Here is a 14917-nt window from a genome sequence, read left to right on the forward strand (position 1 = left end):
TATGAGGAACTTATTGTATAAATAATTTTCATATAAATCAATATACCATAACATGTGGATGTGCACCTATATTTCCATCTTTCCTCTTAGAACTAATTGCTTTTTTATCTCCTGAAAGCTTTGTGGTCCTATCAAAAATCATATTTCAAGAGAAACTGGAGATTACTCTTACATTTCATTATTCTGCAATCATTATTATATTCAAAGTAAATCATTACATTTAAACATCTTTCATATGAAACAAGATCTTTATTTTAAAATACTGAAATTGCAAATGTTATTTGACTGTCAACAGATTTGCTTCACTCACAAACTTGACAGGACTTCTTGCAGTAGAAAAGCATATAATCTGGGTTTGATTTACATTCACCCATCTCAGCCCAAGCTCCACATTTGCCATTCTCATCTGTACAGGCTAGAACGAAAGAAGTAAATATTAATATAAGACATGAAGCAAAACCAATAATGAAGTTAATTGTTAGTCTCTTTCAATAAACAGGATATTGAATGCTATACCAGCTTAGACAGTACTGAATCTAACATATAAAATGCTACATGATCTTATTGTCCTTGTTCAAACAAAGATGTGTCATTAGAAACTCTTTCTATAGTGCATATGTCACTGATGGTACCACACTAATTTCTTCATACAAGCTGGTTGGAAACGAGGCTTGGATGAAAAAGATCTACCTTATTTCTTCAGTAATTTTAATGGGATGCAGCAATAAAGATATCCAGAATGGTAGTAGAACCAAATCTAGATTAATAGTATTCTTAGATATTTAAATAACAATTTTTTCAGACATTTCTCACTGATAAACTGTACTACTGCAAAAGGAAAAAAAATACAGGCATGGCTGTGTGGTAAGCAGCTTGCTTCCCAACCACATGGTGCCAGTTTCAGTCCCACTGCATGGCACCTTGGGCAAGTGTCTTTCTTCTACTATAGCCTTGGGCTGATCAAAGCCTTGTGAGTGGATTTGGAAGACGGAAACTGAAAGAAGCTAGTCATATATGTGTGTGTATATATATATATATATATATATATATATATATATATGTGTGTGTGTGTGTGTGTGTGTGTGTGTGTGTCTGTCCCTACCATCATTGCTTGACAAGCAATGCTGATGTTATTATGTCCCCATAACTTAGGGGTTTGGCAAAAGAGCCCAATACTATAAGTACTCAACTAAAACTCTTTAAAGTAGTGCTCCAGCATGGCTGCAGTCAAGTGACTGAAACAAATAAAAGAATAAAAGAACTTACTGAAACAGACTAAGGTCTCAAATATTAACATAGTATCAACTGGTGGCAGGCTTCATAGAGCAAAAAGTAGTTGCTCACTAGTTCAGTTCAGAACAGTGACCCTGTTCTATTTGTATCAAAGCTTCTTGACAAATATATATATATATATATATATATATATACTCAGCAACTGATGTGAGCAAATCACAACAATTTTGCACCCAAATACAATATGGTTTATATTCTATGTAAATAAAATTAATAAAATACTATTTTCTCAGTTTTAAAGAAACTCAAGTTGCAGCTTACGTTCAGCACCATAGGCTTCGGTATTATGTCCACAAGTATTACAGGATTTTTTGCAGTTATTTAGCATATAGCTTGGGTTCCTGTGACATTCTCCAGTTTCTGCCCAATCTTTACAGTGCTTGTTTCCATCCAAACAATCTGGAAAAATAAAGAAGTAAATTCCGTAATGATCCTCAATGGTGTCTAAAATTTCTAACTTCTGGTTTCTAATATTAAAATTATGAGAGAGAAATTTCTTATTGGCTAGGAAGCTGGTATACCATAAGAAGATTAGAGTTCAAAAGCCAGCTGCTTCTTGCACAGTTTAGAATGAAATAAGATAAAATATTACACATATAGTCTACTGTTATTGTAAATATATTTCTATGTTATGTTTTAGAATTCATCAACTCATACTAGATAATGGGATCTGTGAACTGATATAATGTATATTGAATTTAGATTTATTAACAGACACATTTTTCCCTAAATCCACCAACAAATTCTTCTAAAATTCATCAACCTGTATTCTTTAAAGGTCGTCTCTCTAAAAGAGCCTTGAGTGAGACTATATCTTAATTGATATTCATGCTGTTTAAAGGCTGATAAAATATACTCACCTATATAAACAGTTTCTTCATCTTTACCTCCACCGGTACACTGTGAGCAGGACTTCTTGCAATTCTTCAACATATAAGCAGTATTAATTGTGCAATGGCCAGCTTTGGCCCAGACTGGACACACAGCGTTACTGTCGTCACACTTTTCCTCAACTGTAAATAAATGTAAAATATATTTTTTAAAACAGTGGAACTATTTAAAACCAATGATGCTGAATTTTCCATACCAAACTTTTGCAGAGTTTATAATTTAATATTGTTGCTAATAAAACGTGTAATAAAATAGTTGTTGGTTGTCTATCAGCTTACTACTTTTCTGATACAGAGTCCCATACCAGCTGCAAGGCAGATTGTTGTTTATATATCATCATTTAACATCCCCTGTTTCATGCTGAGATTTATTGGATAGTCTGAAAAGAACAGACAAACCAGAGGATTCCACCAGGTTCTGTGTTTGCTTTGACATGATTTCTACAGCTGGATGCTTTTCCTAATGCCAACCACTTTACAAAGTATGCTGGGTTCTTTTTACATGACACAGGCACCAATGAGTTCACCAAGTAATCACAGGATAAGATCTCTCAAGTGAGTGGGTGTAGACCATAGAGATAAGAAACTATGATGGGTGGGCAGGAGCATCTGTCCACCTGGAGAGAGAGTAGAAAGAAAGGATGTAAAGTACAGGTACAAACACGCACACACACACACATTTATGAGGAAGAAGCTGTGACCATGACGTTTGCATGCCTTTTAAGACTGAAAAGTTTGATACTGTTAATTTTCTTTTTTAAACTTTTGCAAGAAAGGTATGATAAGGAAGAAAATCCCAGAGGCCCATTGTTCTAGGGAGGAAAGATTGGGCATAGTGGTCAATGCAGAGTAAGCATGGCTGGATGCAACAAGGGTGAGGCGAGAGCTGGCAAGACAAAGGAGATACGAGTGCCTGGTTAAGGGAGGGGAGATGAAATCAGCAAATTCTGAAGAGCAGAGGCCATTATAAAGAGTTTATATTTGTAAGAAAATGTATGTATTAACATTGAAAGGTAGTGAAAACAATAGAAATAATCATCAGAAAACTAAAGGACTATTGGAATCATAACCACTGAGACATCCAGAGTGAAATACAAGCTGGTGGTTTTTCAAGTAGCCACCAGAGCAATATCAGACCAATAAAATTCTAAACTAGATACTGTATATGTTGTTTCATTTACTTGAGAGGCTATAAATAGTTTTACTGAAATTGCTCAAAATAAAACTGAATTACCCCTTACCATCTTAAAGAAAGGACACATTGGACACTCTAACACTGTATGGTAACCTATTGCTGGAAGTTGGATCAGCACTCAAGAAAATTGTCCAAATGCAAATTCAGAGTAAATTAGACACAAAAAATTATGTAATTTACTTGTAGAAATTTTTAGATTTTCACAAGTTTTTCGGTAGAATTTTGAAATATTCCAGTTGTGAAGAAAATCTAGTTTCTATGTTTATTTATATGTTACACCATGTCTCGTTGAAAAAAAAACAGCAGAAAACAAAATTGTATGAATTCAGTATCTAGAAATGTTGACACAATGGTAATAAATGCATGTCATTTTTGGATTTTGCACCTCAAAAACCCCCTAGTTTAAGTCCAAACATTCTGATAACAGAAAAATTTTGTTGACCTGTGTAATTAACAGACTAATTTGTTGACATCTAAATGAACACGTTCATTATTGGATTTTTACGCTTTGTAGACTTCTTTAAATAAATTATTATACATATAGTCTACTGATATTGTAAATATATTTCTATGTATGTTTTACAATTCATCAACTCACACTGGATAATGGGATGTGTGAACTGATATAATGTATATTGAATTTAGATTTATTAATAGACACATTTTTTTCCTAAATCCACCAACAAATTCTTCTAAAATTCATCAACCTGTATTCTTTAAAGGTTGTCTCTCTCCAAAAGAGCCTTGAGTGAGACTATATCTTAATTAATATTCATGCTGTTTAAAGGCTGATAAAATATACTCACCTTCATCAACCTTTTCTTCCTCTTTACCTCCACTGGTGCACTGTGAGCAGGACTTCTTGCAATTCTTCAACATATAAGCAGCATTAATTGTGCAATGGCCAGCTTTGGCCCAGACTGGACACACAGCGTTACTGTCGTCACACTTTTCCTCAACTGTAAATAAACGTAAGATATATTTTTTTAAATAGTGGAACTATTTAAAACCAATGATGCTGAATTTTCCATACCAAATTTCACAGAGTTTAAAATTTAATATTGTTGTTAGTAAAATGTGTAATAAGATAGTGTTGGTTGTCTACCAGCTTACTACTTTTCAGATACAGAGTCCCTTACCAGTTGCAAGGTAGGTGGTTGTTTATATATCATCATTTAACATCTCGTATTTCATGCTGAGATTTATTGGATAGTCTGAAAAGAATAGACAAACTAGAGGATTCCACCAGGTTCTGTGTTTGCTTTGACATGATTTCTACAGCTGAATGCCTTTCCTAATGCCAACCACTTTACAAAGTGTGCTGGGTTCTTTTTACATGACACAAGCACCAATAAGTTCACCAAGTAATCACAGGATAAGATCTCTCAAGTGAGTGGGTGTAGACCATAGAGATAAGAAACTTGAAATAAAACTGAACACCCCTTACTATCTTAAAGAATGGATACATTAGACACTAATACTGTATGTACAAAAATTGGATGGAATGATTTTAAAGTTTTCTCAATCAAGGCTTGTGTAAGGAAGTGAATATTGCTTGAGACAACTTTGTTTTAGAGTATGTTTCCCGTCTTATTTCAAAGAACTATTGTCTTAAAGATTCTCTATATCTAAATATTTCTGAGTTTTTGTTTTTCTTACCTCTTAGTCAGGAGTAAGGACAGTGTCCATGACAGTTTTGAAGAGGTGTGATGCTGGGGTGAAGGAAGATTGTAACCTAAAATTGGAGATCTGACTCAAGTACTTGCAATAGAGCTGAACTCTTCTGCTAAATGAACACAAGGGCCAAGTAGTAGAGCTAAACTAGACAACAGCTTAAGTCTACCTACCCACCCAAATTGGCCACAGCAGGATTTGAACTCAGAATACAAAGGGCCAACTTCTGTTGTTCACCACTTGAGATTGGTACTTATTTCATTGACCCCAGAAGAATGAAAAGCAAAGTTGATTGTGGCAGGATTAAAAATCAGAATGCATGAAGCCAGAATAAATACCACAAGGTATTTCTTGCAGTGTTCTCTAATTTGCTGCCTTTCAGAGTTAAATTATTGTTTGATATTTCCATACTAGTCCCATGATTGTTTTAATGTTTTTTACCTTATTTTTTGAGTGATCAAACATCTGATTGTCCGAAAATCTGCTACTCCTAAACCTGGCTCTAAATTAGGGACCTTCATATTCAATTCATGTTGTCAGTCTTTTTAACCATTACAGTACAACAGACCATCATAAAATCTGATCATCTTAAACATATTTGATCCATATTGTGCTTAATGGGCTTTCCAGTTAGGTATTTAGTGAAATATAAGTATTTTTATCTGTTACATTAATATCAAGCGGTGAGAATGAGTGCTCAACACCACATTGGTGGTTAAATATTCTTTATTCATAGGGTAACCAGACTACCATTTGTTTCATGTTGGGAAAGATATCTCTCAACAATTTATTCAAGTCTGTACCTTGGGACGTTGGTATTTGTCTCCATCTTGGAAAAACAAGGTATTTTTATCTATTTTTTTTCTTTAATTTCTGTGAAGGCATGTGGCCCTTTGATTAGTGAGTCAGGTTCATGATCATTTGGTCTTGGGTCCCTTTCCTGGCCAAGTGTCACACTGGATCCTCAAGAAAGACCCTTAATTTTACAATGCTTTAGTCCAGTGCTCCACAAACATGTTTTCACTTGCAGTACACTTATATTCTTTTCAAAATTTGGCGGCACACCTGAACTAAAAATATAACTAAAAGTATAGGAAGAAAATTATATTCAGGTAACACTACAGCATTGTCTCATGAGACACCAGTGAGTCGTGAAATACCGGCTGCAGAGCACTGCTTTAGTCAACTCAACTGGTGTAACCCTTTCTCCCTCAAGTTGTCATATCTTTGCTCTACATCTAAAGTATGGTACATGCTACTAAGTCATACAAAAATCACTTGCAAGTGATTTGTTTTTTAATCAGTTTCTACTGGTGTAGATGGTGGTAAAAAAACCTGGTAGTCTCATGTTTGTCTAGATATTTTACCAATTTGGCAGTCTAGTGTTAAGTGATACAAGCAGTTATTCAAAACTTCTTGAGTAAACTTGGGTTTGATAATTTCCCCAAGGTGTTGAATGATATGTAATGTGTTTAATTCTTGACTTCACTAAAAATGTCAGAGGAATACAACAGTAATAGATCAAATTCTCTTGGTGAAATTATTTAAATATTCATAATTAATTCTTTAAAGATGTGGAAGACTGTATTGTCCAATATACTCTTTCCATTTTGTTAAGATTTGTGGAAGATTTAGCTGTTATCTTTAGCAGATTGAGCAACTATGTAAATGTTCCCTATTGGCTCGTTATATTGATGGTTGATCTTGTTGGTATATATTCTTTGAAAAAAATCAATTTATATCTCAAACCAACATGACCCGCATCAATCTCCTGCTGATAGAATTGATGTTATGAGCTAAGAAACTTAAACATTAATGAGATCACAAGGAATGCAGTCACTCGATTTGTTAGAAACAGCAACCAAATCACCCTCAAATCACACCATGATGTCTTAAAAAGGACAAGACACACTGGATAATTTTAGATACACTGTCAGATAAAAACATGTGCTACCCTTGTCTGAAATGTTTTTGATCATAGATATGTTCACTTAGTGGAGGCGCAATGGCCCAGTGGTTAGGGCAGCGGACTTGCAGTCATAGGATCATGGTTTCGATTTCCAGACCGAGCGTTGTGAGTGTTTATTGAGCGAAAACACCTAAAGCCCCACAAGGCTCCGGCAGGGGATGGGGGAGAACCCTGCTGTACTCTTCCTCTACAACTTTCTCTCACTCTTACTTCCTGTTTCTGGTGTGCCTGTAATTCAAAGGGTCAGCCTTGTCACACTGTGTCACGCTGAATATCCCTGAGAACTACGTTAAGGGTACACGTGTCTGTGGAGTGCTCAGCCACTTGCACGTTAATTTCACGAGCAGGCTGTTCCATTGATCGGATCAACTGGAAACCTCGACGTCGTAAGTGACAGAGTACCAACAACAACAATGTTCACTTAAGACTGACCTGGAGTGGAACAACAGGATTATTTAAATTACTCATTAAAAAAAAAAAACTAAACTGTCCACATCAGACTCAGAAAAATTGAATTGCAAAAACTTACTAGAATTACAGGACAACATTCAACCTACTAAAAATAGCAGCCAAATCTCCTTCAATTCTTTGTATACCAATCTGCTTTGACTACCCCTTGTTCTATGGTACAAACTTCCCATTTTAAAGTAATCTAAATTAAATTATCAGGAAATTTTGATACAAGATTTTTTGTTCCAAGCAGCAGCTTAATAATGACAAAGGTATTTTACTAAATTCATCCTTTTCAAAATTAAGACAAATGTATTTCAATAAAAATATGGTAACAAAAAGGTTAAATAATGCACTACCATATTGAAAAGATAAATTGAATACTGTATATGCAACATATAAATTGGATAATATATATTGACCACTCAGGCAACCATGTGGTCTTGAGTACAGTCCTGTTGTATGGCACCTTGGGAAACTTCTACTATAGACCAAGGCTTATTAATGCCTTGAGAATGGTTCTGGCAAATAGAAACTAAAAGAATCCCATTGTGTGTGTGTATATGTACCTTGTTTTGGCATCATTGATGATTAAATGAACATCATCTTCATACAAGCCATATTGTTCTTTTCCAGTCTTTGATGAGAACATGTTTGGCAATGGAGAAATACTACCTTGTTTGGAAACAAGTGAGGATTGGTGACAGGAAGGGCATCAAGCTGCAGAAACTGTCTCAACTGCAAGCATGGAAAAGTGGAGGTTATACACAATGTACATCACCGTCATTGTTTATGCAAAACCAATGAAATAATTGGCCAGTCATAAAAGGAAAACTTTTGGTCATAGGGCTATTCTGTCAAACAACAACAATATGAACTGGTGACTTCTCCATCCTAAATACCAACATGCTGTTATATTAAACCTTTGTTACTTGTGAAACCAACACAAACTGAATTATTGTTTTACTATTACCTTCTGTACCATTGCACTGTTTACAGGATAATTTGCAGTGTACTAACATATATACAGGGTTTTTACTGCATTCTCCAAGTCCTTCCCAATGTTTACAGTCTGTGTTATCATCTTTACAATCTGAAATAGAAATAGGAAAATAGTTTAGAAGGAATGAAAATGAACCAATGTGCTGTTGCAGTAAAGATATATTTGTATTGAAAATATTTGAATATTTTTGCCCTTTGTTAGTAGTTTGTTCAAATGTGATACTTTGATTTTATTCACATAATGGATTTCTTTTATTTTCACTTTAAAAAAAAAAAAAAAAATTTTTTTTATAGAAACCATAAGCAGTTTGGTTTAGAAAGAAATGCAATGATGAGACATTCCTATATCAGAAATCAATAACTTTAAACTATTCTACAATACTTGTACCACAAACCTGTTTATTTTTATAATACTTATTGTATCCTTTAATTTAATTATCATTATTATAATTAGGTAATGATAATTCTATCACATCTGAATTATCAAAGCAGGAAAAAATTATTGGCAAGTCTAAAAGCAGGACAAGATAATTGCAGCAACTACCAGATATTATAATTGCTTATAGCTGCAATAACTGTTTGAATGTGAAGAATGCATAGAGTTTGTCCAAAACTTTAATTTTGTCCTTCAATTCCCATTAAAGTGTTGTATTAAAAGCATCAAGATAAACATTAAGCATTACAGAGAGAAGAACATTGAAAACCAAGAGAGTTAAGTCATTGCTTCTGTAAAGGACAACTTAGGAATATTAAATCAAATAGGAAATAGCTATTTTATATGAAGTAAATAATAAATCATCCAAGTGCAATATGCTAGTCATATTGCACTTAAAAAATTTCCACTATTCCTCTCTCACACCCACAGCTTTGCGTATACTAAATATATGGCTCATATTTTGTATTCTAAGACATATTTCTTCACATTTAATTTTTTTATGATGATATTGAAAAAGTGAGTGGATGGTATTACATATCACTCAACCAGCTTACATAGCAACAACAATCCACTTATACATACCAGTTATGTTTTCTGTATTATTGTTTCCTTGAATTCATTAGACTCTGTTAACCAATCCAACCCATGCTAGCATGGAACATGAACATTAAATGATGATGATCTCACTTTCTATATCTCTCTTTCCAAATCTCACTAACACGTTATATCATTCTTGTTCTTCAAAAAGTATTATTATTTCTGTATTATTTCATCAAAGTTGTGTTTGCCTTTCACCCTTTCAAGATCAATATAATAAGCACCAGTCAAGTACTGGGGTTGGTGAAATCAACTAGCCCACCTCCAAAATTTTAAGCCTTATGCATATAATAGAAAAGATTAATATTATTATTATTGTTGTTGTTGTTATTATTATTGGATGAGTGGGATGTGAGTGATGATATTTTCAATTCACTAGGCTTAATCAAACAGACTGAAAAATTATTTCACTTTACCTTCGACCTTTTCATCTTTTCCACCTTTGCATTTACCACAGGATTTTTCACAGTTTTCTAACATGTATAAAGGATTCAGTTTACATTCATTCATCTGAGCCCATACTGCACATGACCTATGGTAGTCTCTACAAACTGTAATCAAAACAAAAAAACATTATTCATGCTGCATTGAGACATTTTCCTTTATATGCAGCTTCTTCAGCTGATAAGATGCCTGTCTATCATCTCAATGTGACTTTGGCAAATGAGTAAAGAGATGTGACTCTCTTAGAGTTAACATATATAAACAACAAATATTTATATTGTTGAAAACTATTTCATTACACTTGCAGTATTAAACTTGAATCTTCCAATGAGCAACATTGCTATGCACTAGTTCTTGAGTAAAGTTATTCTTAGCTACTTGGTGCCTCAGAAGCTTAGATAAAATTCAGTAATATCAGTAGTTACTTCAACATTAAAGAATTGACTTACTCTCTTCTTCTTTAGGTTCAGTTACACCTCCATTACCACTTGTATCTGTAATAATCAATCAATTGTAATAATAATTGTAATAATGATAATAATAACAATAATAATAATAATAATAATAATAATAATAATAATAATAATAATAATAATAGCTTGCAGGACCCGTGAATATTTCACAAAATTAATAGCACACCTATTGGGTTATTCCTGAAAATTTTATCCAAAAAACCTGAAAGTGTAGCTTGTGTTGTCTCTATCAAAAGTTAGTCTCTCATCTGCTAGTCATTGAAAAATGAAGGAAGCTGGAATACAATGATTACTTAACACACTTTATATGTACACTTTATATACTTTATGCACAATTTCATAGACTTAATACGCAGCACTCGTAAATATTCACTCTTATTTTTCCATTTTCCCCATAAACAAAATACAGACTGTCCTCATTTAACGACCGAGTTACGTTCCAACAGCCCCGTCGTTAAGCAAATTCGTCGTTAAACGAATATTCATAGTGCACGTATATTTTTTTATAGGTATAGTGTACTGTACGTACATATAAAAACAGAATACCGTACTGTATAAAGTATATGTAGTACAGGATCAAGAATCACTAATATAAATTGTTGAAAAATTCATAAGTAACAGTAAGATTATCACAAGGAAAACCTTAAAAGTTAGGATATGGATACTGTAGCTCAGACATCGTAAGTATGTTTGTGATTCCAGGCCCAGAACATAAGATGCATAATAAACCTTTCTCAGCATTATATAGAAAAGGTGAAAAGGTTTAAAGGAAACTCAAACATAATAACTTTGTTTTACTTTGGATAAAGATTACAAAAGCAACTCATTCTTGACATCAAAATGCATGAAAAATCCCGTCAGTGTTGTTTGCTTTGTTATCTTCTTTTTTTCGTCATAAGTTTCTCGATAACATCGTCATAAATTTCTCGAAAACACGTTCTCGTACAGCGCACAATACGACGGTCAAAGTTTTTAAGTTTTTATACTTTGTAAAATATGTAATGACGGCTCGTAAAGTTCGTCGTATCTCCGAGTGGTCGTTAAATAGGTAGGTCGTTAAATGAGGACAGTTTGTAAAGTATCCCAATCATATGATACAACCTTTAGTTAAGTTGCATTTATCTGACACGTAAATAAGCGTGAATATTTCACAGAAATGCACTTATGCGCATGTACTAAGTGACAGGTAATATAGAAAATACACTTTTCACTATCCAATCACCACCACCTCCAAGATAATGATAATAATAAAGTGTACGATAGAGCCTTATTCTTGGATAGTGGAATGCATGAAACTATTTAGTTTAGTCAATAACATTATTCTTCAGGTGTATCCACACAAGACTGAACTGATACCATGAGAAGAGAGGCATTCAAATAAGGAGGATCTGCTAACATGATAGTGCATCATTTGTATTGAATATATATATATATATATATATATATATATATATATATATTGTACATGACAGCAGTGACATTGCTGTCAGGGGTTGGATATGAACTGGAATTGAAACAATTTAAAATCAACATAAATTTGTTTCTCATAGACAATATTAAACTGTTTGGTTAGAGTGAAAAAACTAGGTAATTTAATTAAAACTGTCCATTTATTTAGCAAAGACATAGGAATGGAATTTGGGATAAAGTGTAGTATAACTTAAGAGAAAAAAAGGTGTCAGTATATATGATAGTGTAATTTGATAGTGAAGTAATGATGGATATTGGGAAGGACAGATATAAGCACTAAGGATTACGAGTCAGCAACATCAAAAAATTTGATTGAATGAACTCTGTGGAAAAGAATACCAGATATGATTAAAATTGGTGCCTCAGCCAAAATTAACTGGAAGAAACATGATATTAACAAATATATGGAATGAGATATGAAGCAGGTATATTCAAATGGAATAGAGAAGAATTCCTGAAGTTTGACAGGTGTAGAAACTCATGACAATGGAGCATTCCACCTTAAAATTTCGTTAATAGGCTTTATGTATTCAGGGAAAACAGAGGAAAGGATGTGATTAGTTACTGGAAACGTAGAGGTAAGAAAATAATCTACAATGATATGTAATTAATCTGCATTGAAGAATCACAGCTCCAGTACGAAAACGGAATTAGAGTGATACAGAAAAAGAATCGCAACACAGACTCTTCAAGCCAAGTTAAGCAATAGAAGACCACCGGGTAGACCAAGAATGAGATAATTGGAGAATATCCATAGTCTCAGTCGAACATGTTTGGGAATCCATCCACAAAGTCTAATAACTATTGCTTTTGATAGGATCCTATTGAGATGTATGAGGGCTCTACTCACACAACCTTTCAGGATTAGTGGACAGGGAAGCTGGGTGAGTTATTTGGGTGGTGTAAAAGTCTCTGATTTGATAAAACTACACTGATAAGGCTGAATATAAGAGCATTAGAAGACAGGAAAAGCAGACATATCACAATGGAAGCGTAGTATGCAGACAGTTAATGAGAGATGTGGGTAATAGTGTGACTAGACAAGGGACATGAGACTGGTTGTAAAAATCAGGTCTAAAAGTTGAAACTGAAGGGTTAATCTTGCAGTACAAGAAGAGATACAAGAAGGGATAATCTTGTAGTACAAGAGACAAATTTTGTCATTAACATTGAATTGCTCTTATGTAGACTTTGTGATCAAAAAGGTGAAAGTATTAATCATGTAATGAGTGGACGTAGTAAACATGTACGAAGAGAATACAAAAGGTTGCACAATAATATATTGTACATATCGTTCATTTGAAAGTATATAAAAATATAATACTAATATTAACGACGGAAGCAGTATTAATACCGAATGGCAACCCTTATATCCTACTTAACATGGTTGTATTATTAGAAGGTCGTATACTGTGGTATTCGCCTTGAGAGATTCTCTCAAATAGACGTATGGTGCTGAAAGCACAGATATATATCGTTACCAAAAGAATCGTTTGATATAGGCACTGAAACTGCTGGATCACATTTCTGCGTACATTTCACCGTATGCAAGCCAAATATCACTGCCAGATGATTCCAGTCTGCTAACGATATATATCTCTGATCTTAGCACCACACATTTATATGAGAGGCTCTTTCAAGGCCAAATCCGTAGTATATGACATTCTAAAAATACACCTACGTTATGTAAAAATATAATTTAGACAAGGCTAATAAGTAGCACGATTATCAGCATAATGCAATGGAAGAAAATAAGAATTTAAAATACTGTGGGATCTCAGCATTCTACGTAAATGATTAAGAAAATACCAGATATTGTTATCATCAACAAAGCAGTAAAACGCTGCACAATAATGTATTCAGCGTCTCCGATGAGAACAGAATGTAGATGAAAGAATAAGAAATATTAAGATATACCAAGATGTGGAAAGACAAGTCACAAGAGTGTAATATGACAAAAGTTAAAACTGCACTATTGAGAGCAGACACATATGATACAGTCATAAAGAAAATCAAATTATATTTGAAGATTAGAACTGAAATTTTAACAGAACTGTCAAAGGAAACTACATTATTAGGAACTGCAAAGAACCTAAAGGATAAAAACAAAATTAATTTCGGTAGGATGTGAAACCAGAACGTAAAAAGTCAGAAAAAAATAACACATAGTATTTTGTTTAATGTTCTAATGATTCTACTAATTCACCACTCAATAGTTTCTCATTTAGATACAAGACCAGCAATTTTTGTGAAGAGGGATTTAATCGATACAAATAATCCCAGTACTTCACTGGTACTTTACCCATCTAAGAGAAGTGAAAGGCAGAGTTGACTTCAGTTAGGTTTGAACTTAAACAGTAAAGAGCCATATGAAATATGGCAAGGCATTGTTCCTAACACAAGCGATTCTCCCAAATGATAACTCATTACTTGTAAAATACATACCTGAACATTTTCTTACAGACTTCTTTAAGTCTGGGCAGTAACATTCACAGTCCTCCGCCACAAAACCATTTCTGGGACAAGACTTTTTCGGACAATTTCCTAGAAATATATAAAGAATTTCTTTTACTTTTGTTCATACAACTACACATGAGAAGAAACCTGTAAGGATTGAGCAGTAGGGGAGGGGAGATGGACAAATTGATATGTTTAATAAAATAAAGACAGCGACATGTATAACGTTTATTATGTACTAGCAGAAATACCCGGCGTTGCCCGGGTTAAAGAGAATAATGAAATCTAAAAACGCCGTCTAGACTACGCATCATCTTTATATATAGAGATGTATATACACACACGCACCCAAACACACGTATATATATATGTATATCAATATAAATATATGAAAGTCAATGAAGTTTCGTAAAAGAAGGTGATCATGTACATACTTTCTTGCTGTTGTGATTATAACACCTCATTGTAAACTATGTTCCTTGTTTTCCCTTGTGGAGCATATACAAATAGGTTTTTTGTTGCTGCCCACTCTTGAGCAGCCAACATACAGTTGTCCATGTGAGAAGC

The 14917-nt window shown here is 33.7% G+C and overlaps 1 protein-coding gene across 1 annotated transcript in view; it reads right to left on the reverse strand.

The window, feature by feature from the left end:
• Positions 1 to 229: 229 nt before the first annotated feature.
• The window catches only part of LOC106882289 (zinc metalloproteinase nas-15), a 30578-nt gene continuing 15890 nt past the window's right edge, over positions 230 to 14917 (reverse strand). The window contains exons 5-12 of the mRNA XM_014932909.2: positions 14339 to 14437; positions 10400 to 10444; positions 9923 to 10057; positions 8445 to 8564; positions 4185 to 4337; positions 2154 to 2306; positions 1555 to 1692; positions 230 to 415 (exon numbers count right to left, since the gene is read on the reverse strand). Coding sequence (XP_014788395.1) covers positions 303 to 415; positions 1555 to 1692; positions 2154 to 2306; positions 4185 to 4337; positions 8445 to 8564; positions 9923 to 10057; positions 10400 to 10444; positions 14339 to 14437 — 956 coding nt within the window. The 3' untranslated portion in view covers positions 230 to 302. The remainder of the gene's footprint in view (positions 416 to 1554; positions 1693 to 2153; positions 2307 to 4184; positions 4338 to 8444; positions 8565 to 9922; positions 10058 to 10399; positions 10445 to 14338; positions 14438 to 14917) is intronic.

This window comes from Octopus bimaculoides, chromosome 3 (assembly GCF_001194135.2).
Source record: "Octopus bimaculoides isolate UCB-OBI-ISO-001 chromosome 3, ASM119413v2, whole genome shotgun sequence".
In the NCBI taxonomy this organism is placed as follows: domain Eukaryota; kingdom Metazoa; phylum Mollusca; class Cephalopoda; order Octopoda; family Octopodidae; genus Octopus; species Octopus bimaculoides.